We start from the raw sequence: 25,886 nt of genomic DNA, 5'->3' as shown, positions 1-25,886 counted from the left end.
GTTAGGTTCCACTTATAGGTGAGATCATATGGTATTTGTCTTTCGCCCCCTGGCTTATTTCACTTAGCATAATGCTCTCCAGTTCCATCCATACTGTCACAAAGTTTAGTAGTTCTTTTTTTCTTTCCGCTGCATAGTATTCCATTGTGTATATGTACCATCACTTTTTGATCTAATCATCTACTGATGGGCATTTAGGCTGCTTCCAACACTTGGCTATTGTCACTTGTGCTGCTATGAACATTGGGGTGCATAGGTTCTTTTGTATTGGTGTTTTGGTATTTTTAGGGTATAGTTCCAGCAGGGGAATCACTGGATCAAAAGGCAGTTCCATTTTCAGCTTTCTGAGGAAATTCTACACTGCTTTCCACAGTGGCTGCACCAGTCTGCATGCCCACCAACAGTGGACTAGGGTTCTCTTTTCTCCACAGCCTCGCCAGTACGTTGTTTGTGGATCTGTTTATGATGGCCACTCTGACGGGTGTGAGGTGGTACCTCATGGTGGTATTGATCTGCATTTCTCTGATGGCTAGTGATGCTGAGCATCCTTTCAAAGGCCTCTGGGCCCTCTGTAGCTCCTCCTTGGAAAAGCGTCTGCCCAGGTCCTTAGCCCATTTTTTGATTGGATCGTTTGTCTTCTTGGAGTGGAGTCGAGTGAGTTCTTTATATATCTTGGAGATCAAACCTCTATCTGATGTATCATTAGCGAATATATTTTCCCATATGGTTGGCTCCCTTTTCATTTTGCTGATACTTTCTTTTGCTGTGCAGAAGCTTCTTATTTTGATGAGATCCCACTTGTTTATTCTTTCCTTTATGTCTCTTGCTTTAGGAGACATATCAGTGAAAAAATTGCTGCGTGGGATATCTGAGAGTTTCCTGCCAATGTTCTCCTCTAGGACTTTGATGGTGTTGCGACTTATATTTAAGTCTTTTATCCATCTTGAGTTTATTTTTGTGTATGGTGTCAGCTGATGATCCAATTTCAATTTTTTGCATGTAGCCGTCCAGCTCTCCCAACACCATTTGTTGAAGAGGCTATTATGGCTCCATTTTATGCTTCTGCCCCCTTTGTCAAATATTAGATGCCCATAGAGACCTGGGCTTATTTCTGGGCTTTCTGTTCTGTTCCACTGGTCTATGGGTCTGTTGTTGTGCCAGTACCAGATTGTTTTGAGTATAGTGGCTTTGTAGTAGAGTTTGATGTCCGGTATTGTGATCCCTCCTACTTTGTTTTTCTTTCTCAGAATTGCTGAGGCTATTCAGGGTCGTTTATGGTTCCATATAAATTTTTGAAATGTCTGTTCTATTTCTGTGAAATATGTCATTGGTATCTTAATAGGGATTGCATTGAATCTATAAATTGCTTTGGGTAGTATGGACATTTTCATGATATTCATTCTTCCAATCCATGAGAACGGAATATGCTTCCATTTATTTGCGTCTTCCTAATTTCTTTCTTCAGTGTTGTATAGTTTTCTGCGTACAGGTCTTTTACCTCTTTGGTTAAATTTATGCCTAGGTACTTTATTCCTCTTCTTGCTATATCGAATGGTATTTTTTTTCTGATTTCTTCTTCTCTTTCATTGCTGGTATACAAAAATGCCTTTGATTTCTGAATGTTGACTTTGTATCCTGCTGTTTTGCCAAATTCACTTATTAGGTTGAGGAGTTTTTTGGTAGAGTCTACAGGGTTCTCTTATGTACACTCTCATGTCATCTGCAAACAATGATAGCTTTACTTCCTCCTTTCCTATTTGGATGCCTTTTATTTCTTTCTCTTGTCTGACCGCTGTGGCTAGGACTTCCAATACGATGTTGAAAAGAAGTGGTGAGAGCGGACACCCTTATCGTGTTCCTGATCTTAGTGGGAAAGCTTTCAGTTTTTGCCCATTGAGTATGATATTGGCTGTAGGTTTTTCATATATGGCCTTTATTACGTTGAGGAATGCCCGATTTATTCCCATTTTGCTGAGTGTTTTGGTCATAAATGGGTGCCATACCTTATTGAATGCTTTTTTCTGCATCTATCGAGATGATCATGTGGTTTTTGTCTTTTCTTTTATTTATGTGATGTATCATGTTTACTGATTTGCGTATATTGAACCATCCCTGCATGCTTGGGATGAATCCCACTTGATCGTGGTGACTAATCTTTTTAATGTTTTGCTAGATGCGGTTTGCCAATATTTGGTTGAGGATTTTAGCATCTATGTTCATCAGTGAAATTGGCCTGTAGTTTTCTTTCTCTGTAGGGTCTTTGTCTGGTTTTGGGATCAGGGTGATGCTGGCCTCATAGAAAGAGTCTGGGAGTCTTCCCTCCTCTTGGATTTTTTGGAATAGTCTGAGAAGGACAGGGGTTAGCTCCTCATTAAATGTTTTGTAAAATTCTCCTGTGAAACTGTCCGGCCCTGGGCATTTGTGTGCCGGGAGTTTCTTGATGACTGCCTCCATTTCCCCAGCTGTTACCGGTCTGTTCAAGCTTTCTGTTTCTTCCTCCTTCAGTGTGGGAAGATTATACTTTTCTAAAAATTTGTCCATTTCATCAAGATTTTCAAATTTCTTGGCATGTAATTGTTTATAGTAGTTTCTGACGATCCTTTGTATTTCTGTGGTATCAGTTGTTATTTCTCCTCTTTCATTTCTGATATTATTAATTTGGGTCCTTTCCCTTTTTTTCTTGATGAGTCTGCTTGAAGGCTTCTTGTCAATTTTATTTTTCTTTTCAAAGAACCAGCTTCTGGATTGGTTGATCCTCTGAATTGTTCTTTTCGTCTGTATGTCATTCAGTTCTGCTCTAATCTTGACTATTTCCTTCCTTCTCCTTGGTCTGGGATTTATTTGTTGTTGTTTCTCCAGTTCTTGAAGTTGTAGTGTTAGGTCTTTTATTTGAAATGTTTCTATCTTTTTTTAGGTAAGCCTGTATTGCTATGAACTTCACTCTCAGGACCGCCTTTGCTGTGTCCCATAGGTTTTGGACTGTTGTCTGTTCATTTTCATTTGTTTCCAGAAACTTTTTGATTTCTTCTCTTATCTCATTATTGACCCATTAATTGTTTAATAGTTTACTGTTCAGTCTCCATGAGTTTGCAAGTTTTTGAAGTTTCTCTTTGAGGTTGACTTCCCGTTTCAATCCCTTGTGGTCTGAGAAAAAGTTTGGTATTATTTCAATTTTCCTGAATTTGCTGAGGTTTGCTTTGTGTCCTATCATGTGGTCTATCTTTGAAAAACTGCCATGAGCATTTGAAAAGAATGTGTATTTTTCTTCTTTGGGATATAAGGTTCTATATATGTCAGGTAAGTCTCTTTGATTCAGTGTGTCATTCAGCGCCACAATATCTTTATTAATGTTTTGTTTGGAAGATCTGTCCATTTTTGACAGTGGGGTGTTGAAATCCCCTACTATAAGTGTGTTGCTGTCTATATCTTTTTTGAAGTCATCCAACAATTTCCTTATAAACTTGGGGGTTCCTATATTGGCAGCATATAAGTTTACAATGTTTATGTCCTCTTGAAAGATTCTTCCTTTAAGTATTATAAAGTGCCCCTCTGGGTCTCTTTTTATGGCCTTTGTTTTGAAATCTACTTTGTCTGATACAAGTATGGCAACCCTGGCCTTTTTCTCTTGCCCATTTTCTTGGAATATTTTTTTCCATCCCTTTACTTTCAATCTGTGTAGGTCTCTTGCTCTGAGGTGGGTCTCTTGTAGGCAGCATATGTGTGGGTCATGTTTTCTTATCCATTCAGCTACCCTGTGTTTTTTGATTGGGGCATTTAGTCCTTCACATGGAGAGATATTACTGATAGAAACTTACTCATCTTTTCTCTTTGTACCTGTGTTCCTCTCTGTCTCATTCTTTTCCTTCATCTGCTTAAACCAGTCCCCTTAGCATATCTTGGAGTGCTGGTTTCGTAGAGATGTATTCTTTTAGCCTTCTCTTGTCTGGGAAACTCTGTATTTCCACTTCTATTTTAATGGAGAGCCTAGGTGGGTAGAGCAGCCTTGGCTGTAGGCCCTTGCTTTTCGTGACTTGGAATATTTGTTGCCATTCCCTTCTGGCTTGTAGTGTTTCTGTTGAGAAGTCAGCTCTTAGGCGTATTGGGGCCCCCTTGTATGTTACTTTCTCCTTCTCCCTTGCTGCCTTGAGGATTCTCTCTTTGTCTTTGATAGTTGTCATTTTAATGATGATGTGTCTTGGAGTGGATCTCTTTGAGTCCCTCTTGAGTGGGGTCCTCTGTGCCTCCTGGATCCACGAGAGCCTTTCTCTCCTCAAATTAGGAAAGGTTTCCATCATTACTTTTTCGAGGAGGTTCTCTATCCCTTGCTCCTCTTCTTCTCCTTCTGGTATCCCTATTATACGGATATTATCGCGTTTCAGGTTGTCCTGCATTTCCCTAAATATCTCTTCATTCTTTTTGAATCTTTTTTCCATTTCTTGTTCTTTCTGGGAGCTTCTTTCTACGTTATCCCTCATCTCACTGATTTGATCCTCGGCTTCATGTAGCCTGCTTTGGATTCCTTCTACTGTGTTCTTCAATTCAGAAATGGTATTCTTCATATCCTCTTGTGTCTTCTTGATAGTTTCTATGTCCTTTTCTAGGCTGATATAGTTTGCTGTCAGATCCTGATAGTTTCTCTGCAGTTTCTCATAGTTCTCTTTGAGCTGGCTGAGCTCATTGGGCTTCCTTAGAACCATTGTTTTGAATTCAATATCTGACAGTTCTCTTGCCTCTATTTCATTTAGCTCTCTCGTGGGGAGTCCCCTTATCCACTCATTTGGGGGGAACTTCTTTTTATTCCCATTGTTGTGAGAGTCTGTTAAGTATTTTTGTCCTTTACTTTTCTTTCTGGGCCTGCCTCTGATGATGTCAGTTGTTGACTGTATATGACCTTGGGTTGTTTGTTTGAGCCTTCCAGGAGTCTACTGTCTGTGTCTGACTCCTGCTTGGGGCATCTCTGTGACCCCTTCGGTCAGGGCTGGGCTATTTTTTGTGATTGCTCTGCACTCTCATACAGGCTCCTTGAGAGCGCTCCCTGTGCGGCAGGATCCCCCGCCTTCCTGGGCTCGCATGTGCGTGCCCCAGACCAGGGGGCTTATTCGCGACCTTGCGTACTCATCTGGCCCCCCTGGCCAGCAAGCTCCCCGGCACTGGTCAGTTTAGGGTCTTCTATTCTGTGTTTTCCCCACTTTTGGCTCTTTGGGTGTGTTGCTTGCCCTCGCCAAATGGGGACTACAGAAATGGGAGGAAGTCAGCTCCAGGACTCTCCAGTTAATGATTGTCTCCAGTCTCTCCTCCAGGGACTCTGGGCAGCTCTGTGACTCCTTCGGCCGGGGATCTACTAATTTTGTGGGCCGCTCCGCAATCGCTGGCGGGCGGGTCAATTTACGCCTGCCCCTGCCGCTCTGTGCACTCCCTCGCAGGCCGTATCGGTGCCAATCTGTGTGAGGCCTTGCCAGCTGGTGCAAGCGTTTGCTAGCCCGCGCGGGTCACACACATGCTCGCCAACCCTCTCCGGTCACTCGGCGCAAGTGTGCGCGCCTGCACTGGGTGGTTTTGGGGTGTCTGTTGTGTGCTTTTCAGCTTTTGGCTCTTTGGGGGTGTGGCCTCTTCCCGCGCAATGGAGACTACGGTAAGGAGAAGGAGTCGGGACTCCCCGGTTCCTCTTCCCGTTCTTTCCCCAATGCCTCCGTTTCTAGTCTCTCCTCAGGGGTCTCTGGGCAGTTCTGTGACCCCTTTGGCCAAGGATCCACCCCCTGTGCGGCCTGAGTTTCAATCTCAGGCAGTCTGGTTCCTGTGCACCCCTCTTCTGCCTCTTTGGGGTCGCGCCTTTCCAGCCCACAATGGAGACTTCGGAATGGGGACGGAGTCGGGTCTTCCTAGTTCCTCCTCCCGTTCTTTCCGCAACGCCTCCGTCTCCAGTCTCTCTTTAAGGCTTTCCCAGCCAGGCTGCACCCAGTCCCCCAGCTCACATGCACAAGCTGTGTGCGGAGTGCACAAAAGGCAGGTTAATTGATTCCATTATGCCTGAGTGAGATGGTAGCTGCAGAGTGGGAGGTGCATTATCACCGGGGCTCCACCAGCCGCCGTGTCAGTTCTCTTCACAAAGTTTTCCTCACCAGTCTTTTCACAGGCACCAGCCCACCCTGCTGCCACCTCTACCCAGAGATCAAGGAGGGTGGCTGCCACTGCAACTTTTGCATTGGCCCTTTAAATGTCTCTTTGCATCCGCAGCCACCTGTCTCTGGTAGAGAGCGCCCCTAAGCATTTCTGGGTTGCGTTTTGCCTGTATTTTGTTGGTTTTAGCTGCTGTAGTTTAGGGGTCCCTGTTTATGATTCAGACCCCGTTCTTCTTGGGGGGAGCTAACTGGCCGTTTCAGTGTCCCTCTGGTGCTAAGGCCCATGGGCACCCAGCCCATCCTCTTGAGCCTCCACCACACTTCGCACCCTTTGGGATGTGTGAGAGTCGAATCCACTGTCCGCGGCTCCAAGGCTCCTCTCCCACTATCGTTCCATTGTTTTCCAGGTGATTACTCCACTATTTATTCGCAATTCCAGTTTGGTCTTGGGAGAAGGTCAGCGTGACTCCCATTCACTCCTCCGCCATCTTCTCTCTCTCCATTTTTAGTTTTTTGAGGTAGCACCGTATTGCTTTCCATGGTGGCTGCACCAATCTGCATTCCCACCAACAGTGCAAAAGGGTTCCCCTGTTTTCACATCCTTACCACCATGGAAAATTATAAGACACTGAAGAAAGAAACTGAAGAAAATACAAATAAGTGGAAGCACATACCATGTTCATGGAGAGGAATAATTAATATCATTAAAATGTCCATACTATCCAAAGCAATCTATAGATTCAGTGTAATTCCTATCAAGATTCCAATGACATATTTCTCAGAACTAGGACAAATATTTCTAAAATGTATATGGAACCACAAAAGTCCCCACATAAAAAGAGCAATCCTGGGAAAGAAGAACAATGTTGGAGGAATCACACTACCCAATATCAAACTATACTGTAAGTCCATAGTAATCAAAACAGAATGGTACTGGCATAAAAAACAGACACATAGATCAACGGAACAGAATAGAGAGCCCAGAAATAAACCCACATCTTTATAGTCAATTAGTATTTGACAGAGGAAGCAAGCACATACAATGGGCTAAAGACAGTTTATTCAATGAAGAGTGTTGGGAGAATTGGACAGATACATGCAGAAAAATGAAACTAGACCACCTTCTTATATCACACAAAAGAGTAAACTAAAAATGGATCAAAGACTTAAATGTTAGACCCAAAACCATAAAATTCTTAGAAGAAAACATAGGCAGCAAAATCTTGGACATTGCTCGTAACAATTTTTTATTGGCTATATCTCCCCAGGCAAGGGAAACAAAAGAAAAAATAAACAAATGGGACTACATCAAACTAAAAAGTTTTAGCACAGCAAAGGAAATCATCAATGTTATATTGGTAGAATTTTTCAAGGATTGGGATTATGAAAAAGTAGAACCAAATGGTACTCTGTTCTTCTAAAATTCTTCATATGACATCTATTCATATAAAGTTGTAGTTATAGAGGATTGCTCATTCACAGCAAACTGAGCCCCTCCACAATGTGATGGGAAAGGTCACATGTAATATTCATAGTTCCCTTGTTAGTATGTACATGCCCCAAAACAAAACTGTTGTTCTCATTAATTCTAAACTCCTGGCCTTGATGAGCAGCCTTGGAGGCCATCTCAGCCTGTTAACTTTGTTTTGTATTCTCAGAATCCCCTTTTAAATGAGGATTGACAGTTACTATTTAGTTATGGAGGAACCTACTGTTCTGCTCCATCTTCTCTGCAGGGTACTATACAAATGGTTGCCACTCACCAAGAACAGGGCGTATGTTTTAGAATGATTGGATTGACTGGATCTGAGATCATCTGCCTCAGCCTCTGATCTCAAGTAGCAGATGACAAAAATTTTATTTTCTTTAGGTTCATTAGCCAGAATTAGTTTTTTACAACTATTTTTTCATCACAAGTAATGGTGCTCATCCCCCTGTCCCCATCCCACCTATTACCTTTTCCTTTTCCATTTTTTCCCCCTCAAAACCATATAAACGCCCTTGATTTATTTTCTCTTATAAGATTATAGTTTCCTCATTGGTTTCCATCATTTAACCTTAATGTCTGGTATTAGTTATAAAGTCTGAATAGTAAAATAATTTTACATTTGTGTAACTGGTTACACACATTAAAGGCACTTCCATACACAATTTTATATTAACCTCAGAGAATTCCTGAAGCACAACCTGATATTAACACCTTAACTTTTTAGTTGATTTCTAATTTGTGTTTGCTTTCAGTATATCTGACCTAGAGACACTTTATCTGCAATTTAAGATTTCTTGACTCTTAGCTCCTGAGGGTCTGGTGAATCTTATTTATGATGAGGGTATGTTCATTTATTTCCCTTTCAGAACCATTGTCAGCCAACTTCCCCTGTCTGGCTCTACATGTCTTAATATTATTATTTTATATAATATATACTATGTATATATAATATTATTAAAATATTATTATTAAATGTTGTTTTTCTTTATATTCTCTTGTACAAGTGTTCTTTCTTGCCTTAGAATATAATTAGCCATAACTTTTTAAGACTTGTGGCATAGAAAGGAAAAAAAATGGTGTTCATTTATGAGTGTAGAAGTTGAGACATAGAAAGGTCCAGTGGCTTCTGCAAGCTGGCGCTGAGGTCAGAAACCAGCATTCCATACTCTCTGACTGGATCTTTTTCTCTTTTATTATTCAGAGGAAAATAGATTAACAAAATTTTGATTACTGCCCTATAAAGAGGACAATTGCTTTTAGTGTTGTCTAAACTCTGACTTTGTACTTATCACAGATGTTCCCTAATGATGATGTCCAGAGCCTTTCCTGTTCTCATTGGTGAAAGTTGGTTATTTTTAATTCAGTGCTCATTGGAGGAGAGCTGACACTTTTTTTCACCTCTCATTTTAGGTTCTTTGCTTGTATGGTTGTTATAATGGGCACATGATTTCTGTCATGCCCCAAACACAAACCACGAATACTTTCACTCATTTTAATCTAATCAATGAATAAGTCTCAGTCCAGCTCTGAACCTCAATCCATGCTGACTCCTTTATCAGCTTGTACTTGGGACCAGTGCCAGCTGGCCAACCTACCATATTTAAAACCAGGAGTCCATGAAATATCCCAGACATTAGCTTTTTGTTAGTAAAAGGCATTAAAACAGATACTACCCACCAATTTTGTTGCTGCTCTGCCTAGTTAAAACTTCTTGGAACTAGAAATGGTAGTGAGGTGCAGGTATGGCCAGGAGGACATGAGCTGAGGGTATCTGGAGATGCTCCTCTTCCATGTAGTTCCACTTCTTCCCGAGTGAATACAACCATGAATCTGAAGGCAGCAGCTGTTTTGTGACAACAGTGTGGCAAGTTGATGGAGTGATGATGCCCAGGATATTGACAGTAGTGGAGCTGCCGCATCAGCACTGGATTGCCTACCTCTGGAATTTCTGTCCTGAGAGGAAAATAACCCCTCAGTGCTGTAGGTGACTTTAGATCTAGAGTTTTGGGTACAAGAAGCAGAACTTGGTTTCTCATGAAGAACATTTGAAAAAAACCCCTAACCACAGTATTGGCTCGTTTTGTAAGTCTTCACGTGTGTTAATGTTCTCTTTCAATTTTTTTTTCAGCCATAATCCCATTCTCATTAACTTTTGATAGAAAAAGATTTTCTTATTCATGACATGTAGTGTGCTTTTCATTTAAAAATGTACAAAATTAAGGAATTGGCCTTAATAGTATATAAATATTGTGGATTGATATTAGATTAATGACTTTTTATTTTAATGTATTACCACAGTCATATGACTGTTTTGCCACCAGCTCATAATAATGGTCATCCCTCTGAATATATTCTACTTATTAAAGCATTATTACTAGTTGGCATTATTAATCATAATGCAGAAACTTCTAGGAAAATCACAGGTTTATTTTCCTAACGTGATGACATAAACAGTTCAAGAAACCAATTCCTCATTTGAAATTTGCATTTTGTCACAAAGTACCTGTGCACACATTACTCGAAAACACTCAAGAGGCACTTAGGTGGAGCTACTTTCTTTGTTATTTCATCAAGTGATCATGTCCAGATCTGCAATAACCATTTTAAAACAGATATGGGAACTAATGTTCTTCATTTAGCATTGTTTGTGCATGTGCATGTTTTTGTGTATGTGTGGTGTTAAGTTTTTCATGGAGAATGTGGGCTAAAAAATGTACGTATTGTCAAAATTTTGGAAAAGAAGCATATTGAGGAAGCCATTATCTTACCAAGAGTCAGAACATATATAAAGTTACTGTAAATTGGAACTAAATACATGCCAATATATTACAAAGTGATATTTTGGTTAAGTGGAGTGGACAATTGACTGGTACCATTTATTAGACTATATGGCTATTTGTCAATAGAAAGATAAAATTGAATTCCATCCTATATCATATGTAAAAATGAATTCTTATTGCAAAAATTATAGACTGATATTTTAAAAATGATAAAGAGAATCTTAGACACCATATATATGTGTATAATGGAAGGAGGGAGAAGAATTTCTTAATTCTAAACCACAGCACTATAAATTTTTTTGGAACATTTACATTGTTCAGTGCCTTTTTGGGTGTCAAAAGTACCATTTTAAACACTCAATATAAAAATCAATGGTCTAGAAAACTAGTCAATATAAATAATGGTTAGTAGTTAAACACTACCAAGAATTCTTACAAATGGACACAGAAAAGAACAACAAACACATAGGAAAATGCACAAAGTATTTGAGGTGTTGATAATAGAGCAAAGCCTATGGCTTTCAGATGCATGAAAATACACTCAGTTGTGTTACAGTCAAAGAAATACAAATTAACAGCACAACAATTTATTATATGACTTAGGGCTGAGTACTCTAAAAAGACTGTTAATACCTACTACTGGAAGGGATATGGATATAAAGAATATTTCCATGGCTGATAGAAATGTGAACTACTAAAATGCTCTTGGGAAGTTATTTGCTATTAAAATTAAAAATTTATGATCCTCTTGGAACAAAAAGAGGACATTCAGTAGAAACAGGAAATCTTTAAAGGTGCTTTAATCTTTAGAGGTGCTTAGAATGGAATCATTTTTTGAAGTAAAATCTAATAAAACTAAGCTCATCAGCATTATGTATGAAAGGAGATTTTTACTTTGGAATTTTTTCTAGTATAAAAGTCTGGAAATAAAATAATTGCTCCTCATGAGACTATGATTGAGTAAATTGTGGAATATTATATAGCCAATAAAAGGAATGAATTAGAGTCATACCATTGACTTACAGAGATTTTGCAGTTGTTGAGTGATAAAAACAAAATTCAGAAAATGGCATAATGTCTCATTTTTGTGGACCATGGGCAACTTTATTTATATGTGTGAATATGCATGCATGTCTATGTAGGATTATGTCATCTTAGAGAAAATTATAGGAGGCTATACAGGTCATTAAAATAATTATAACTGTATGAGTATTAGATTATGCATATAACCACAGAGTCAGATTGACTTAAAGCTAATGGAGCTTAAGATTCAGGGCATCTGCTCATTCCAAGGCCCTGGAGGGCGTCTGCCATATGTTTACCTGGTCAATGATTTTGTATAACTTAGGAAATAGACCTGAACCCTGATTGGCTAAGGTCACTATCTCTTTTCAGTCAGACTTCCACAATTATTACACTTCCTCTCCTGTTAGATGACATTGTAGGAACAAAAGGAACAAAAGGAACATTTGGAAATAACATTTGGTTTGGGTGTGCAGTCATTTTTGTAAGGAGATAAAGGATAAACTGACCTAGCATGAGAGCAAGAATCGGAAATGCTCCTATTGCCACCACTTCAGCTGGGGTTTAGATGTGAGAGTGTGAAGTAAGAAGTATCAAAATATGAGCGGGACTTACTACACTTGAAATATGTGAGTCATACTGGAGAAACAGTGTTTGAAATGTATGGGGCCAAAAGCCAGTCTGCAGGGAAATCTTCCAGATTTTAAGTTATATTTATAGAAGAAATTTGATAGGAATTTCTCTGAATGTTAAATAATCATAAAAATTTACATGATGTTACTGTTCATGAATTTTAAAGCTGAAAGAAACACTAGCAAAAGATCAATGAAAAATAATTTATCAGCCATAGCTAGAGGAAAGAATGAATTATCATTCTATTCTTTCTATAAAAAACTATTGCAAAATTGTTATGTAAGTAATGATCTAAGCAAATGAAATAAAAAAATATGGGGGGGGAGAGAAGTATAGAATCCCAGATAATTAGTAAAAATATTATGTTTTCTAGAAGTTGTAATGTATGTTTCAGCTTTCATTGATTGTATTATATTAGATCCCCCATTTTTAAATGTGTTCACTTTTGTGCTCTATTTTGTTTTTATAATTTTGTATTTTTCTTAAAGTGAGACTCCCAAATTGTATGGGTATTGTATACAAATTGTATCCAGCCCTCATGAAGTCTGGATTTGGAGTTAAAAAAAGTTATCTAACTGGGTATGGAATGAGTAAATTAAACAAAATGATGAGAAGACATTTTAGGATTACTTAGGAATGAACTACAGGGCTTTGCGGTTTTATATTAAATTACCATGAATGAATATGCAAGGACCAATTAATAAAATGAAATAAAGCTGTAAAGTTTTTCCTTAAACATTGCTTCTCTGAGAATTTGTGTTAGGAAATGATTGAGGAACTTGATCTTCGCCTGGTTCAGACCTCCTTCTCCAGTAAGATTTATGTTGCCGGAAACGCTGGTATGATGGCTGGCCAGCAGAGGGCACTGTTTGTCTGAGGTGTGCAGTGAGCTCCGTGCCTCCAAAGCTGGTGGAGGTGAATAAGAGAATAAGTATTTGATATGCCCAATTTAGAGCTCCGCAAATCAGAGTAGAGCAGTCCCTTCCTGCCCACCTGCTCATGTGTTTTCTCTCTCTCTTTCTCTCACAGGTTCACACACACACAGTGGTGAGATGAATGGATGGATTACAGATTGTGTGTTGGGTAGACATGAATAGGGAAAAAAGTAAGATGACCCCTTGGGCTGTTGGCTGGGAAGAAGAGAAAGGATGTGGTTTGATAAAAGGAAAAAAAGATGTTCTAGAAATTTGGCAGAGGATTAAAGGAAGCAAGAGAACTTAAGAGCTAATAGTCTTCAGGATAAAGTGATTTCCATTTGAGTAGGAAGAACTTTGTTCTCATTTTTCCTGTGGACTGAGGTATAGGGTAGAGACTCCTGTGTTGAAAGCCAGACTGCTCTTCTCAGAGGAATGACTGTATAAAAGTTTTGTACATCGACTGCTGTACTAATGTTTGTTTCTTGTTAGATTCACATATGGTAGGTTAGAATTTCCCCTTCTTGTTCTTGACCTAGCGCCCGGTTGTTGCTGGTAAAAGGTAGTGACTGTAGAGACTATATCAGATATGAGTGACTACTAGGTCTTTTTGTGGTGGGAAGTAGTACATATAAGAATAAATTAGGTCTTTAGCCTGATTTGATGTTCCAATAAACAACTTCTCATTTATTCCCGAAATTAGCAAAAATAAAAGAATTGATGGTTCCTTGATGCTTATATCTTGATACTATTAATTTTTGTTTAAAGTATCAAATAAATATTGAAATAATACATGTAAGTTGTTAAAAGTTTAAATGGTTTGGAAGCTCATGAAAAATCAATAGTCTTCAACTTCATATCTCTCATTCTGGTTCTGTTCCACCAAAGGCAACCACTTTGAACTCCTGGTTTTTAATTATTTTGGAGTTTTCCAAAACTTTATTTTTTTCAGAACTTATTTTTGTTTTGTATGAATGCATTACCACCTTATAATTCTGAGCATGTTAATATTTGAAAAATAATTTTAAACTTTGCTACACTGTTTCTCTCAAGTCTTCTTTTTAAAAAAAAATTTTTAATCTCTTTTTCATAGTGGGAACTTTCTACATATATCTGGTAATTTTCCAGAGATCAGGGGAGAGAGAGGGAATAGAAGACTGGTGGGGTGCTCTGAGTATGGGTCAGACAGCAAAATTAATTTTAGGTGAAGGACTTTCCAACATGAATATGCAGAGGATTGTTTTCCCTGTCTTCCTGTGAGGTTGCCTAGGGAAGAGTCTTTGGATCTCTGGTTGTGGGAATAGCAATCTGGCCATGTGAGGTTTCTGTGTAGCCAGAATGAGGGGGCTTGTGAGAAAAGAACCATGCTGCTTTTTGAAAGCCTTTGCTTTTAGCCCTTTACAGTTTGTCTTGTGAAGTTTCTACACACTCCTAACCCTGACCCCTGGGTCAGCTCCTCTGTGGAGACTTCTAACGTTTCCCTTTGCTATCCACCTTTGCCTCAGTTCATCTTCCGTTGCTGGTGTCTTCACCTCCTGAGCTCCTCCGCTTGCAGGGTGAAGCCTCTCCCTTTCTGCCCATAGGCTCCTTTGACACACTGAGGTTGTGTTTAATGAGTGATGATGATGGTTAATTTTACATGTCAACTTGATCAGGCCATGGGCTGCCCAGATGTTTGGTCAAACACTAGTCTGGGTGTTTTTGTGAGGGTGATTTGGGATGAGATTAACATTTGAATTATACACTGAGCAAAGCAGATTGAGCTCTCCAGCGTGGGTGGGCCTCATCTAATTAGTTGAACAAAAAGACTGAGTAAGAGGGAATTTCTCTTGTCTGATAGCCTTAAAGCTGGGATATTGTTTTTCTTGCCTTTAGACTGGAATTACCCCATTGGCTCTCCTGGGTCTCCATCTTGCTGACTGTGGATCTTGGGACTTGTCAGACTGTGTAATAGTGTGGGCCCATTTCTAATTAATCTCATTTTGTCTCTGCATATACATCCTATTGGTTCCATTTCTCTGGAGAATCCTGACTAATGCAATGATCCCCTTGTTAGAACTGAATTACTCTCTCAAAAATGGATTGACCTGTCTTCCCAGAAAACAGCTCTTGAAGGAGAACCCATTCTTCTTGCCTTGATTGTGGCCAACGGTCCTTCCTCAGGCTACAGTCCCTCTGTGGGATCCTCTCTTGCAGTGGCTCATAATCAGAAGGTGTCTTAGAGGCATGTAAACAAAAAAAAGATAAAGGAGTCTATTTTAAGGCAAAATCCTTCTTGGCTGATGATTCTATTCCTAGTTTTAAAAATGTGGCTATATATTTTTACATTTCTTTCTACTATTTAAGTGGTGCCTGAGAAGGCAGAAATGACAAATGTGCATGCATTTTACAACTGGGAGCCAGAAGCTAGGCTCCCTTTAGAATCCTAGCCATAAAGATTACATTCCTTGTGTCTCTGTGTTAACTTTCAAGTAGACAACTACATGAGTGTGTTTACAAAACCTAAAAAAGACTTCAATTAAAATTAAACATTTGAATATAAAATCTGGCAATTATGTGAGAAATTCACAAAAGTAAAATGATAGAGCTTGCCTTGGGTTTTTGGCATTTATAAACTCCTTTGACTCTTTGTGTGACAACACAAAGAGCTGACAGTCTTGCTTTATATTTTTTTGTGCATCCTATACTAGTGAACTCTGTCTACTCCTCTTTTCACCTCCTGCTAGTCTCCCACTTTGTTTGCTTCAGTCTAGCGTCCCATATAGATCTCACTCATTGTTAGAGTTCCTGGACTCTGCTGCTTGGGAGGTGACCTTTTGGGCTAGTTACAGTGAGCTTCTCTTGCAACCAGCATTACAACTGTCTCTGACCTAGAGCAGAGGCTTAGAGTATGAGCAGGATGGATTTAGGGATTTCTATTTTGGTACTTGATTTCAGAGGGCCCTGTTACAACTTTCTTGACTTGCAGCACGTCGGCACCTGGGACCACCTTAAACCTTACCTTTGATAGGGTTCATTTCCCGTGTTTGGAAAGAGTATATTGAATTCTAAGTGAAGGGCCGAGGTGTTATAATTAAATACAACAGACTTTGACCTGTTTTGCTTTTTATTTGGGGCCATGGCAGACTTGGGCCTGAATTGTGACTTCTTTTCTACTTGTTTGCCTTAAGGTCAGATATTTTCATAATAAACATTTGTTGTTCCTTTTTATTGAAGATAGAGAATCTCATTGAAAATGATCCTTTGAGCTTTGCAGTGTAAAAATTGAATGAGTCTTAAAACTCTTTTTCATTTGATTTTTATCATAAAGTTCACAAGGTCTTTTAAAGGAATTGACTAAAACCTACTTTTCAGTGGTGCCACCTTTAAAGGTATTAGCCATAGCATCCACTGTCTCCCATTTGGAACTGTTTATCTAAGAGTCATGCACAATGAGGGATTTGCCTGGCAGTATGCTCTATACTCAAAATGTTATCTGCTCTCTGTTTTCTTTTTCTCAGCCCACATTTCTATGTTAAATAAACTGCTTCATGTCCAGAGCTCATTGAGTTAAAAAAAAACTTAGAAATATGATAGGAGTAGAACATTCACACTATTTAATAGGAATTACAGGGAGTCTAATTTATGAATATACTTTCAAAGCTATAAGTTGATTAAAATTCATTGCACTTTTCACACCGTATGTGTATTATAGAGAATAGGCCGAAAAGTCCACGTGAGCCATAATAAGGGGCCACGGAGAACTACAGTGCTAACGGTGCCCAGCCTAGGTCCAGGTACTGCATTCAGGGAACAGGCTATGAGATAAGGCAGTGTCCAACGGCTTTTTTTCCAGCTGTAGACTAAGAAATAGGAAAAGTGTTGAAAATAAAAAGTCAATGTGAGCTTACTCACTCTTTATTTGTAACTGGTGAAATTTCAGTAGTTTACTAAAATGAAGTGAACATTTCTAGGGAGGTCGCCATGGTTTAACATTGACAGGCCCTGTTTGTCAGCAGGAATTTTTGTATTTGAGGGGATTTCCAGAATGTAATTTGGGATGGATGGTTGGCAAAGCATCAGGAGTCTCTGCCAGGTTGGGGGCGGCATAGGCTGTGCTGTCCATTGGCATGTCCTTGCGGGTGCCTCCCCTGTGTGCGGTGGTGTCACGGGACAGCATTTTCAATGGGAGGGCCCCCTGGGGGAGGCCTTTGCATTTAGTGGTCTCACTTGCTCTTGTTCTTTCCTGTGAGTTAGTTGAATGCACTTTTCATGGATAAGTGAATTAAACTGTTTATGAAGACATGCACAATCTTCTTAGGACACTGTGTTATCTCCTTGTCTTTTCCCTCCAATAATCCAGAACTTCCTGCTGAGTGATTATTTTGAGAGGAGAAAGGTAAATGGCATCTTACAGGGACCTGGGTAGAATGGAAGGTTTTCAGAACATGATCAGGGAGCACTTGTTCAGCTCACACAGTCAGCTCTTGTTTAGAGGTTTAAAAGGGCCCTCCGCTCTTGCAGTCCGTATTGAATACCTACTGTCCATTAGACAGATATAAGAAACATATTGTCCATGTAATGCAGGGGAATAAGAGCAGTGATGGTTGCTTTTGGCTGTCTACACCCCGGTGTAGATTTATGGCTCACATGTTGAAGGTGAATATTAAGCTAAACACAAACATCACCTCTGGGTTTTTACTTTGTGCTTCACTGCGGTGACCAGTAGTGCTTTGTGGCCTGTGACAGGCAGGGAGCCCCAGGCACACATTTGTCAGGCCCTATTTTCTAATGGATTATTTCCCACATTTTCCAGTTCCTAACAGTTACCAAGAGGAACCCATCCACCATACACAGAACCAAATTCCCTCCCTCCTCCTGAGTCAGGTTCCCCATGGGATAGCCTTGCACAGGAGGCTATCGTTGCCAGTCTGGTCTTCTTCAATCTTTCAGAGGCTGCCCATCTCCTGAGGAGAAAAAGGCTAGTGTGTGAACATGAGCTCCAAGGCTCATCTTGGCCCCCGTAGTCTCTCTTCATGCTTCTCCACACACTTCCTTCCACACTGGCCCCTGCACAGCTCCTCCAGCAGGAGGAAAAACAGGAGCTCCCCCCGTCAGTGTTTTTGCCCTTGCTCTTCCCTCTCTGCAAAGGCCTTCCCCTGTGTATCCACGCAGCGTGTTCCTGCTGCTTTACTTCCTCCAGGGCCTCGCTGACCTGGCACCTTCTTAGTGAAACCTTCCCTGATCACTCCATTGAAATAACATCCCTTCCCCTGGCCTGAATCAGTGGGCCCCTGTGTATCCTCCTTCCCTGATCTCTGTTCCTCCACAGTACTCACCACCGTCTATCCTGCTGTGCACTTAAAAAAAATTTAATCTCTCCTATAGAATGTAATTCTCTGTAGTGCCTAACACCATATCTGGTATATAGATTGGGCTCAGTAAGTATTTGTTAATGGATGAATGGATGGGTGGATTTTTTGACTAGTCCCTGGTTGTTCTTCATGTCACACAATTTCAGGAAACACTGTTCTAGAAGATGTTTAAGGGAAACTGAATGAGTCATAGGAAATGTTTATTTTCTTCTGGTTATTTCTCCCCCTTCTCTGGGTTCTAAGACTTCCTAAATACCTGGACTCCCTTGTAGCCCCTGCCTGTCCTCGCTGTGAACAGCCACCCCGGCAGGGATGCTGACATATGCAGTGCGAGTGGGAGTTTTTGGGGGGTGACTAATTCACCCAGGTGAACAACGTTTTGTGCTGGAAAGCACCTTCATTTGTTCACTTCACCTATGTATTTTCTTTTTCCTGGTACAGTGAATGGTAAATGTGTCCTAGCCTTTTATATATTATAGTTTTTAGCTGGATCGACTTCAAATAGACTTGAACAAATCTATCTCCTCAAGGGTAATTGCCACTCAAACTGTAGTACTTGGTCCAGCGTTGGCCTCACGTTGGAAATCGTTAGAAATACAGAATCTTGGGCCCATTTCAGACCTATGGAGTCAGAATATGCATGAAATGGTTAATTTTATGTCAACTAGGCTGGGCCTTGGTGCCCAGATATTTGGTCAAATGTTATTCTAGATGTTCCTGTGAAGGTGGTTTGTGTGTGTGTGTGTGTGTGATTAACATTAAAATTGGTGGACTTTGTTTAAAGCAGGTAACCCTCTATAATGTGGGTGGGCCTTGTTCAGTCTGCTGAAGGCCTGGATAAAACAATCTGACCTCCCTTGGCAAGAAAGAATTCTGCCAGCAGATGGCCTCAGACTCGAAAGACATCAGATCTTCCCTTGGGTCTCCAGCCTGCCAGCCCACCCTGCCCATTTTGGACTTGCCAACTTCTCCACCATTTTGTGAGCCAATTCCTTAAAATAAATCTCTGTCCCTGTGTGTATATATACACTCCTGTTGGTTCTGTTTCTCAGGAGAGCCCTGATGAATACAATATATTTTAACAAGAGCCCTGGGAGATTCATATGCATCTTTAAGTCTGAGAAGCACTGCCCTAAATAAACCTTCTGGTAGAATGATTTTGTTGATGGGAGCTGGCTTCAGCTATATAATTCTGTAATGGGGCACATAAGGGCTATATATTGAGGCATTTATTTTAATGCTCTACAGCAGCCATCTCCTGGATGAATGTCATTTTCTCTGAATTATTGACTATACTGATTCTATTTTAGGATGAAAATATTTTAGACTCATTTTTCTAGTTTAACTAAGAGTAAAAGTTAGTATGCTTTCTGTTCCCCTCATTACCCCTTTGTCTTGGTTTTCTGACATAAATAGGATCTTTCTTCTCCAAACTTTTACCTTCATGGCCTTCAGACACATTGGGTCCCCTTAAGTACACTTAGTATTTTGCTCTAGAGGGAAATGTTCACACACAGATGGGGTCATATGCCAACTGTGCTTGTGTGTGTCTGTTTTATACAGTTGGAGTTTTGGGTTCAAATGTTAGAGTGAAACTATCCTGTAAGATGCTTTCTTAAGTCTTTAAGTATGTGGATTTTCATGTTTCTTCCACTTACCAGTGCTGGTTGCTTTATTTCATTGGTCAGTGCTGCCATGAAGGAATGTATGATGTTCTGTCTAACTTTGTCCTGCAAACTGCAGTCAAGAAAACTTGGTGCTATGAGCTATCATGTACACACTTTCCCTACTCTTTAATGAACTTAATGTCAGCTAGTGTATGCTGCCTGGATGAATTTTACCATGACATCTTATTACCCCATGGGTTACAAAGAAGAGCAGGGACTCCATGTAAGCAAATTGTCTTGCTAATTCAGTGATATTCCTTCAAGTATCATGTTCTTTAAGTTTGAATGTTTATATACATATTATATATATATAATATTATATAATTGATTATGCTATTACAGTTGCCCCATTTTCTTTTCTCCCATTTATTCCCCTCCACCCTATACCACCCCACCCCTAAGCATTCCCTCCCCACCCCCTTAGTTCATGTCCATGGGTTGTACATATAAATTCTTTGGCCTCTCCATTTCCTGTACTATTCTTAACTTCCCCCTGCCTATTTTCTATCTACTATGTATGCTGCTTATTCCCTGTACCTATTCCCCATTCTTCCCCCTCCCCTCTGTTTTATGTTCATAGGTTTTGATCTTCTTCTTTTTCTTAGATAAGTCCCTTTAACATTTCATATAATAAGGTCTTGGTGATGATGAACTCTTTTAACTTTACTTTGTCTGGGAAGCATGTTATCTGCTCTTCCATTCTAAATGACAGCTTTGCTGGATAGAGTCATCTTGGATATAGGTCCTTGCTTTTTATGACTTTGGAAACTTCTTTCCAGCCCCTTCTTGCCTGCAAGGTTTCTTTTGAGAAATCATCTGATAGTCTTATGGGAACTCCTTTGTAGGCAAGTGTTTCCTTTTCTCTTGTTGTTTTTAAGATTCTCTCCTTATCTTTAATCTTGAGTAACTCAATTATGATGTGTGGTAGGGACTCTTCAGGTTCCTGTTTGGGCACCAGCTGAGTTGGGAGCGTGGATTCTGAATCCCACAGAGCTGTACTGAGGGTTGTCACAGATGGTGCGGGGCGGGGGAACAGTAAATCGTTCCGGGCACTTCTCTGTCTGCCAGGAGAGGGGGCAGCTCTCCCCTCTAGTGGAGAAGGTCCTAAGCCCCTGTGTCCAAAGGCTTTTATTGAAAGGGTTATCAATGGGGCTAGGTAATAGGAATGTACAGGTGATCTCATTATATCAGTATCTTAATGTTGAAAGAGAATAGGTGATGTTTTGAAGAAAACAAATGGCAGAAACACACTGATTTACATGGGTCCGAGAGGAGACAAGTAAACATGAGAGCATAAACATAAGAGCGCCAAAGGGTTTAGGGTCAGGGTCTGTGAATAATGTGAATTTCCTTCCCAGCATGAGCTGGTTATCATAACTTTTGAGGGAAAAACAAAGAATGCTTTAAAGAATTTACTTCTAGCCCTGATTTCCCCTGGGAACCCCCAGATCCAGTTTAGGGCTGTCTCCAGTATTGTTTCAAACCTTAGCCAGGCAGGGAGAGGGCAAAGCAGCTAGGAAATATGGAGACTTCTTTCAGAGAGAATGAGGACCCTGACTATATCAAAGCTGAGGGGTGAGGGTCTTTTTGCCCTTTTTCCATGTCCCCCAAGTTTTTTCCCTGATGCCCATTGCTGCTGTGCCTGTCTCAGGTTGCCCCTTCCATTGAGGGGTCTTACCTGTCATTGACTAACCAGCCATCCTCCAGGTCCAAGCAGGGTGATATGCCTGGGGGACAGGTTTTGTCTCCTCAGTGTCCTCTTTTCCCAAGGCCTCCTTGATTAGCTCCAGCCTTGGAACCCTCTCGCCTGTTGGCGGGACTATAGATCCTGAAACCAGACGGAGCATTTCCCAACAGTTATGTGCCTTGGTGTGTGCTTTCTTGGGTACAACTTCTTTGGGACTCTCTGAGATTCCTGGATCTCCTGGAAGTCTATTTCCTTCTCCAGGTTAGGGAAGTTTTCCTTCATTATTTTTTCAAATAAGTTTTCAATTTCTTGCTCTTCCTCTTCTCCTTCTAACACCCCCTGATTTGGATGTTGGGATGTTTAAAGTTGTCCCAGAGGTTCCTAAGCCTCTCTTCATTTTTTTGAATTCTTATTTCTTCATTCTGTTCTGGTTGAATGTTTATTTCTTCCTTCTGCTTCAAATTGTTGATTTGAGTCCCTGTTTCCTTCCCTGTACTGTTGGTTTCCTGTATATTTTTCTTTATTTCACTTTACATAGTCTTCACTTTTTTCTCCATTTTGTGACCATACTCAACCAATTCAGTGAGCATCCAGATTACCAGTGTTTTGAACTGTGCATTTGATAGGTTGGCTATCTGTTCATCGCTTAGTTCTATTTTTGGAGCTTTGATCCGTTCTTTCTTTTGGACTATATTTCTTTGTCTCAGTGTGCCTGTTATGTTGGAAGGGGTAGAGCCTAGGTATTTGCCAGGGTGGGGTAACCCAGGTTACTGAGTTATGATCCTCATAACTTGGAACTTGATGCTGTCTGTGGGGGAGGGGTCCGAGAGGGAACAATGCTGGTTGCTTGGCTCTTGGCCGGCTTTTAGTCACTTCCCCCACTACCCACAAGCAAATTGGGCTCTTCTGGTGCTGATTCCCAGGTGGGTGGGCTTGTGCATGTTCTAGGACCCTGTGGGTTTCTCCAGCAGACCCTCCTGTGAGGCTGGAAGTTTATTCTGCCACCACAACTCCCACAGATTTTTACCCCCAGAGGTTTTGAGGCTTTCCTTTCCTGCACCGGAACCCTGGATTATGTGGTCTCTCTTACTCCCCAGCTGTTCCTCTGGTTTAACTGCACACAAATGTGGGACCACCCAGGCTGCCAGCTGCCTCACCTGCCGGGTCCTCCAGCTGCCATGTTGCCATGCATTCTCCCTGTCCTGGATGCCCGTCTCTGTCTCTCCTACTGATCTGGATGAATATTTCTTTTTTAAATCCTTGGTTGATGGGCTTCCATACAGTTCCATTTTCTGGCAGTTCTAGTTGCTTTTTGTTTTTAAATTTGTTGTTGTTGTTCTTTTTGTTGTGCGAAGAGGAAAAGTATATCTACCCATGCCTTCTGTCTTGGCCAGAAGTCAGTAAGTTTGAACTGTCAATGAGTGGTTGCCATATAATTTGTCATGTATATTTAATACCGTGAGCAGAAGGCGGCTAAAAATAAGTCTTTTTGTAAGGATGACTCTAATCATTATGTATTTGGAAATCCCAGGCTGTTGTACCATGAGAATGATCTTCTCCAAGGGAGTGGTAATAAATGGCATGTGGGACAATTTCCTGCTCCATCCAGTGACCTCAGGTTGCTATGTTTTTCGAGTTGTCAGCTTTGGATTTTTGCGTTGTCCTTCCAGGACTGGTTGCTGTCAGGTCTTGCAGCAGTGCATATGCCTCTGGTGTTCTGTCTCCTTAGCTCTTCTATGTTGGTCCTTCTAATTGGTTGTGTATTTGAAACCTGCTAGATAACCTTGCTAGAATGCATTTCAGTGAGGAGTTGGTTCAGATGCATGCCTTCAGAGAGGTAGCTCGGAGTTGGGCAGGTACTTTGATTGATATGCCTTTGAGCAGCCAGAGGAGGTGAGGTTCATTTTCCTCCTTCAGGTTCTCAGTTTATGCCTTTGAATTATTTCATCATTCATTGATTGTCTGCTTCGTGTTATGAGCTAGGAACATTCAAAGGTGAAGTCAATATTTTTACTGTTCTCAGAATCTATTCTGGGGATAGGTATACAAGTACTTAAAGCCAAGCAGATACTATATAATGTAGTGTTAAACACCATACTGTGGGCTTGGAGGAAGAAGAGTCTTTGTGGATTTGACCAGGTTTAAAGGAAGATATAAGATTGGATGGGAGGGTAAGATGGGAGGGATAGCTTAGTTGCTGAGAGGCTGTCCCAGGTGGAATCAAAGTGTGGACAAAGGTGGCCAAATAAAGGGTTTGTGGAAGGAATGGAGTTTGTTCAGGTGTGGCTGGGTAAATGTCTGTGGTAGGCATTCAGGGAGACACTGAACTGCTGTTCACATGCTTGTTACCCAGGACATGTTTTATAGAGTCAACCTTCTACACTGAATCAATTCTTTGTAGTAAGAACTATAGAGCATAATAAATCCTTGAATAATAATTCTGCCTTGCTTGTGTGAGTTGCCAAATGGATGCTTGCCTCCACCTTCCTCTTTATTTCAGTGTTCATATCTTACTGTGTTTGGAATGTGGACCTCTGTCTGTTTTGTGATCTTTGAAACATTCTGTATATGCTCACTGTGTTTGTAGCATGTAGCTCCTAGAAGGTGGGTAAATTCATTGTGTGAAAACTAATCGAACACATATATGTTAAACTTTGAAAACAAAGATCTCATTAGAGTTTTTTTCTTAACAGGTCTGTCCTTTTATAAAAAGAAGCTTTGTATGCAAGGGCCAGCATAGCATTTACCTGTTCTGAATTTTGAAATGTTTTGTTTTTAAAACCCCTTGTAAAATATTTGAAACTTTGTGTTTTCTTGTTTTTTAGAATTTAAACCTATAACTCATAGTAGTGTTTTTCTTTGTATTTATAGTACAGCCAAGTACAGCGTGTTGACATTTCTACCTCGATTCTTGTATGAGCAGATCAGAAGAGCTGCTAACGCCTTCTTCCTCTTCATTGCCTTATTACAGGTAATGTTTCTTAAAAGTTTATTTGAAATTCAGAACCTGATTACATGCAGAATGAGATTTTGCTGAAAGATCATTTACCTGAAAACATGTCATAATACTTGAATGTAATTTCCTTTCTTCATCAAGTCATTGTTTGCATGAACAAACACATGATCTTGCATAAAGGCAGACTTATTAAAGTATGCCTTAAATTGCAATTACTAAAAGAGTCATTGAAAAATAGCCTGAGAGCCTTACTTTCTAACTCTTTTTGTTCTACATATAGCAATATTGGATAAAATTTTTAAAATATGTAACACACTTAGCTAGTTTTTTAAATAAAGTAATTATTTTGGTGTGGCAGACATAGAAAAGAACTACAGAAAAGTGAGTGGTGAGTGTCATTTTTCTTTAGAGGCTTTTAATTTGTCAACTTCCCTCTTTTGGTCTCTTGCAGCAAATCCCAGATGTATCTCCAACAGGAAGATACACCACCCTGGTGCCGTTGATCATTATTTTAACAATTGCAGGCATCAAAGAGATTGTAGAAGATTTTGTAAGTTTTTACTTTCAGATAATAAAAACCTTTTATTGAATATAACATAACTCACTTTTTACTTTGGGTTATTTTGGGTAAGACCCATCTTACACAGAAAACCTATTGGTCTATTGCTTAAACTAGCCTCTCAAAGTTCATGATGGTACTTTTATGTGGGGAGAGGGAACATGTGCATACAGTGTGCTTAATACCTGTACAATGACACAGAAGTAGTGAAGTAGTTCAAACTATGTTTTCTAATGTTAGTTTCTGGACCTTCTTTAGTTTTTATCACTGATGTTCCTACATCCTCCTGTAGAGTTTGCTAATTTGGTGGCACATGAAGGACTGTATTGCTGTCCAACATATCAACATTGTACTGGCTGTGCCTGAAGTAATTTGACAAGAATCTTCTCCCTCCTTATACTGATCTCAGTGTATCTCCAATTTCATTGGCTACAACCATATTCATACTCTCTCCCTCCTCTTTTCTAACTCTATGCTCTTTCTCCCCTCCTCACCACCTATACTTAGAGTATCTAGCACATGTCAGATGTACATTTTTTCTGGGAATAGGTAAACGAATAAATGTAAAACAAATCAAAGCAAAGCTACTTTGCCCCAGAATTTTTTATCAATAAAATGAATTCAATTGTTGTTGTGTTTATCATACTGAATAATTCCTTCAGTCTGATGAAAAATAAAAGAGGAGTGATAAGTTTCATATTTCAA

General features: G+C 40.1%; 1 protein-coding gene across 1 annotated transcript in view; it reads left to right on the top strand.

Moving 5' to 3' along the window:
* The window catches only part of ATP8A2 (ATPase phospholipid transporting 8A2), a 523,880-nt gene that overhangs the window by 39,031 nt on the left and 458,963 nt on the right, over positions 1-25,886 (top strand). The window contains exons 2-3 of the mRNA XM_054577153.1: positions 24,538-24,637; positions 25,074-25,172. Of these exons, the coding sequence (XP_054433128.1) occupies positions 24,538-24,637; positions 25,074-25,172 (199 nt within the window). The remainder of the gene's footprint in view (positions 1-24,537; positions 24,638-25,073; positions 25,173-25,886) is intronic.

Source organism: Pteronotus mesoamericanus, unplaced genomic scaffold (assembly GCF_021234165.1).
Source record: "Pteronotus mesoamericanus isolate MK-2021 breed Mesoamerican mustached bat unplaced genomic scaffold, CSHL_Meso_final contig_41, whole genome shotgun sequence".
NCBI classification, from domain to species: domain Eukaryota; kingdom Metazoa; phylum Chordata; class Mammalia; order Chiroptera; family Mormoopidae; genus Pteronotus; species Pteronotus mesoamericanus.
This window is presented reverse-complemented; position numbering and strand designations above follow the sequence as displayed.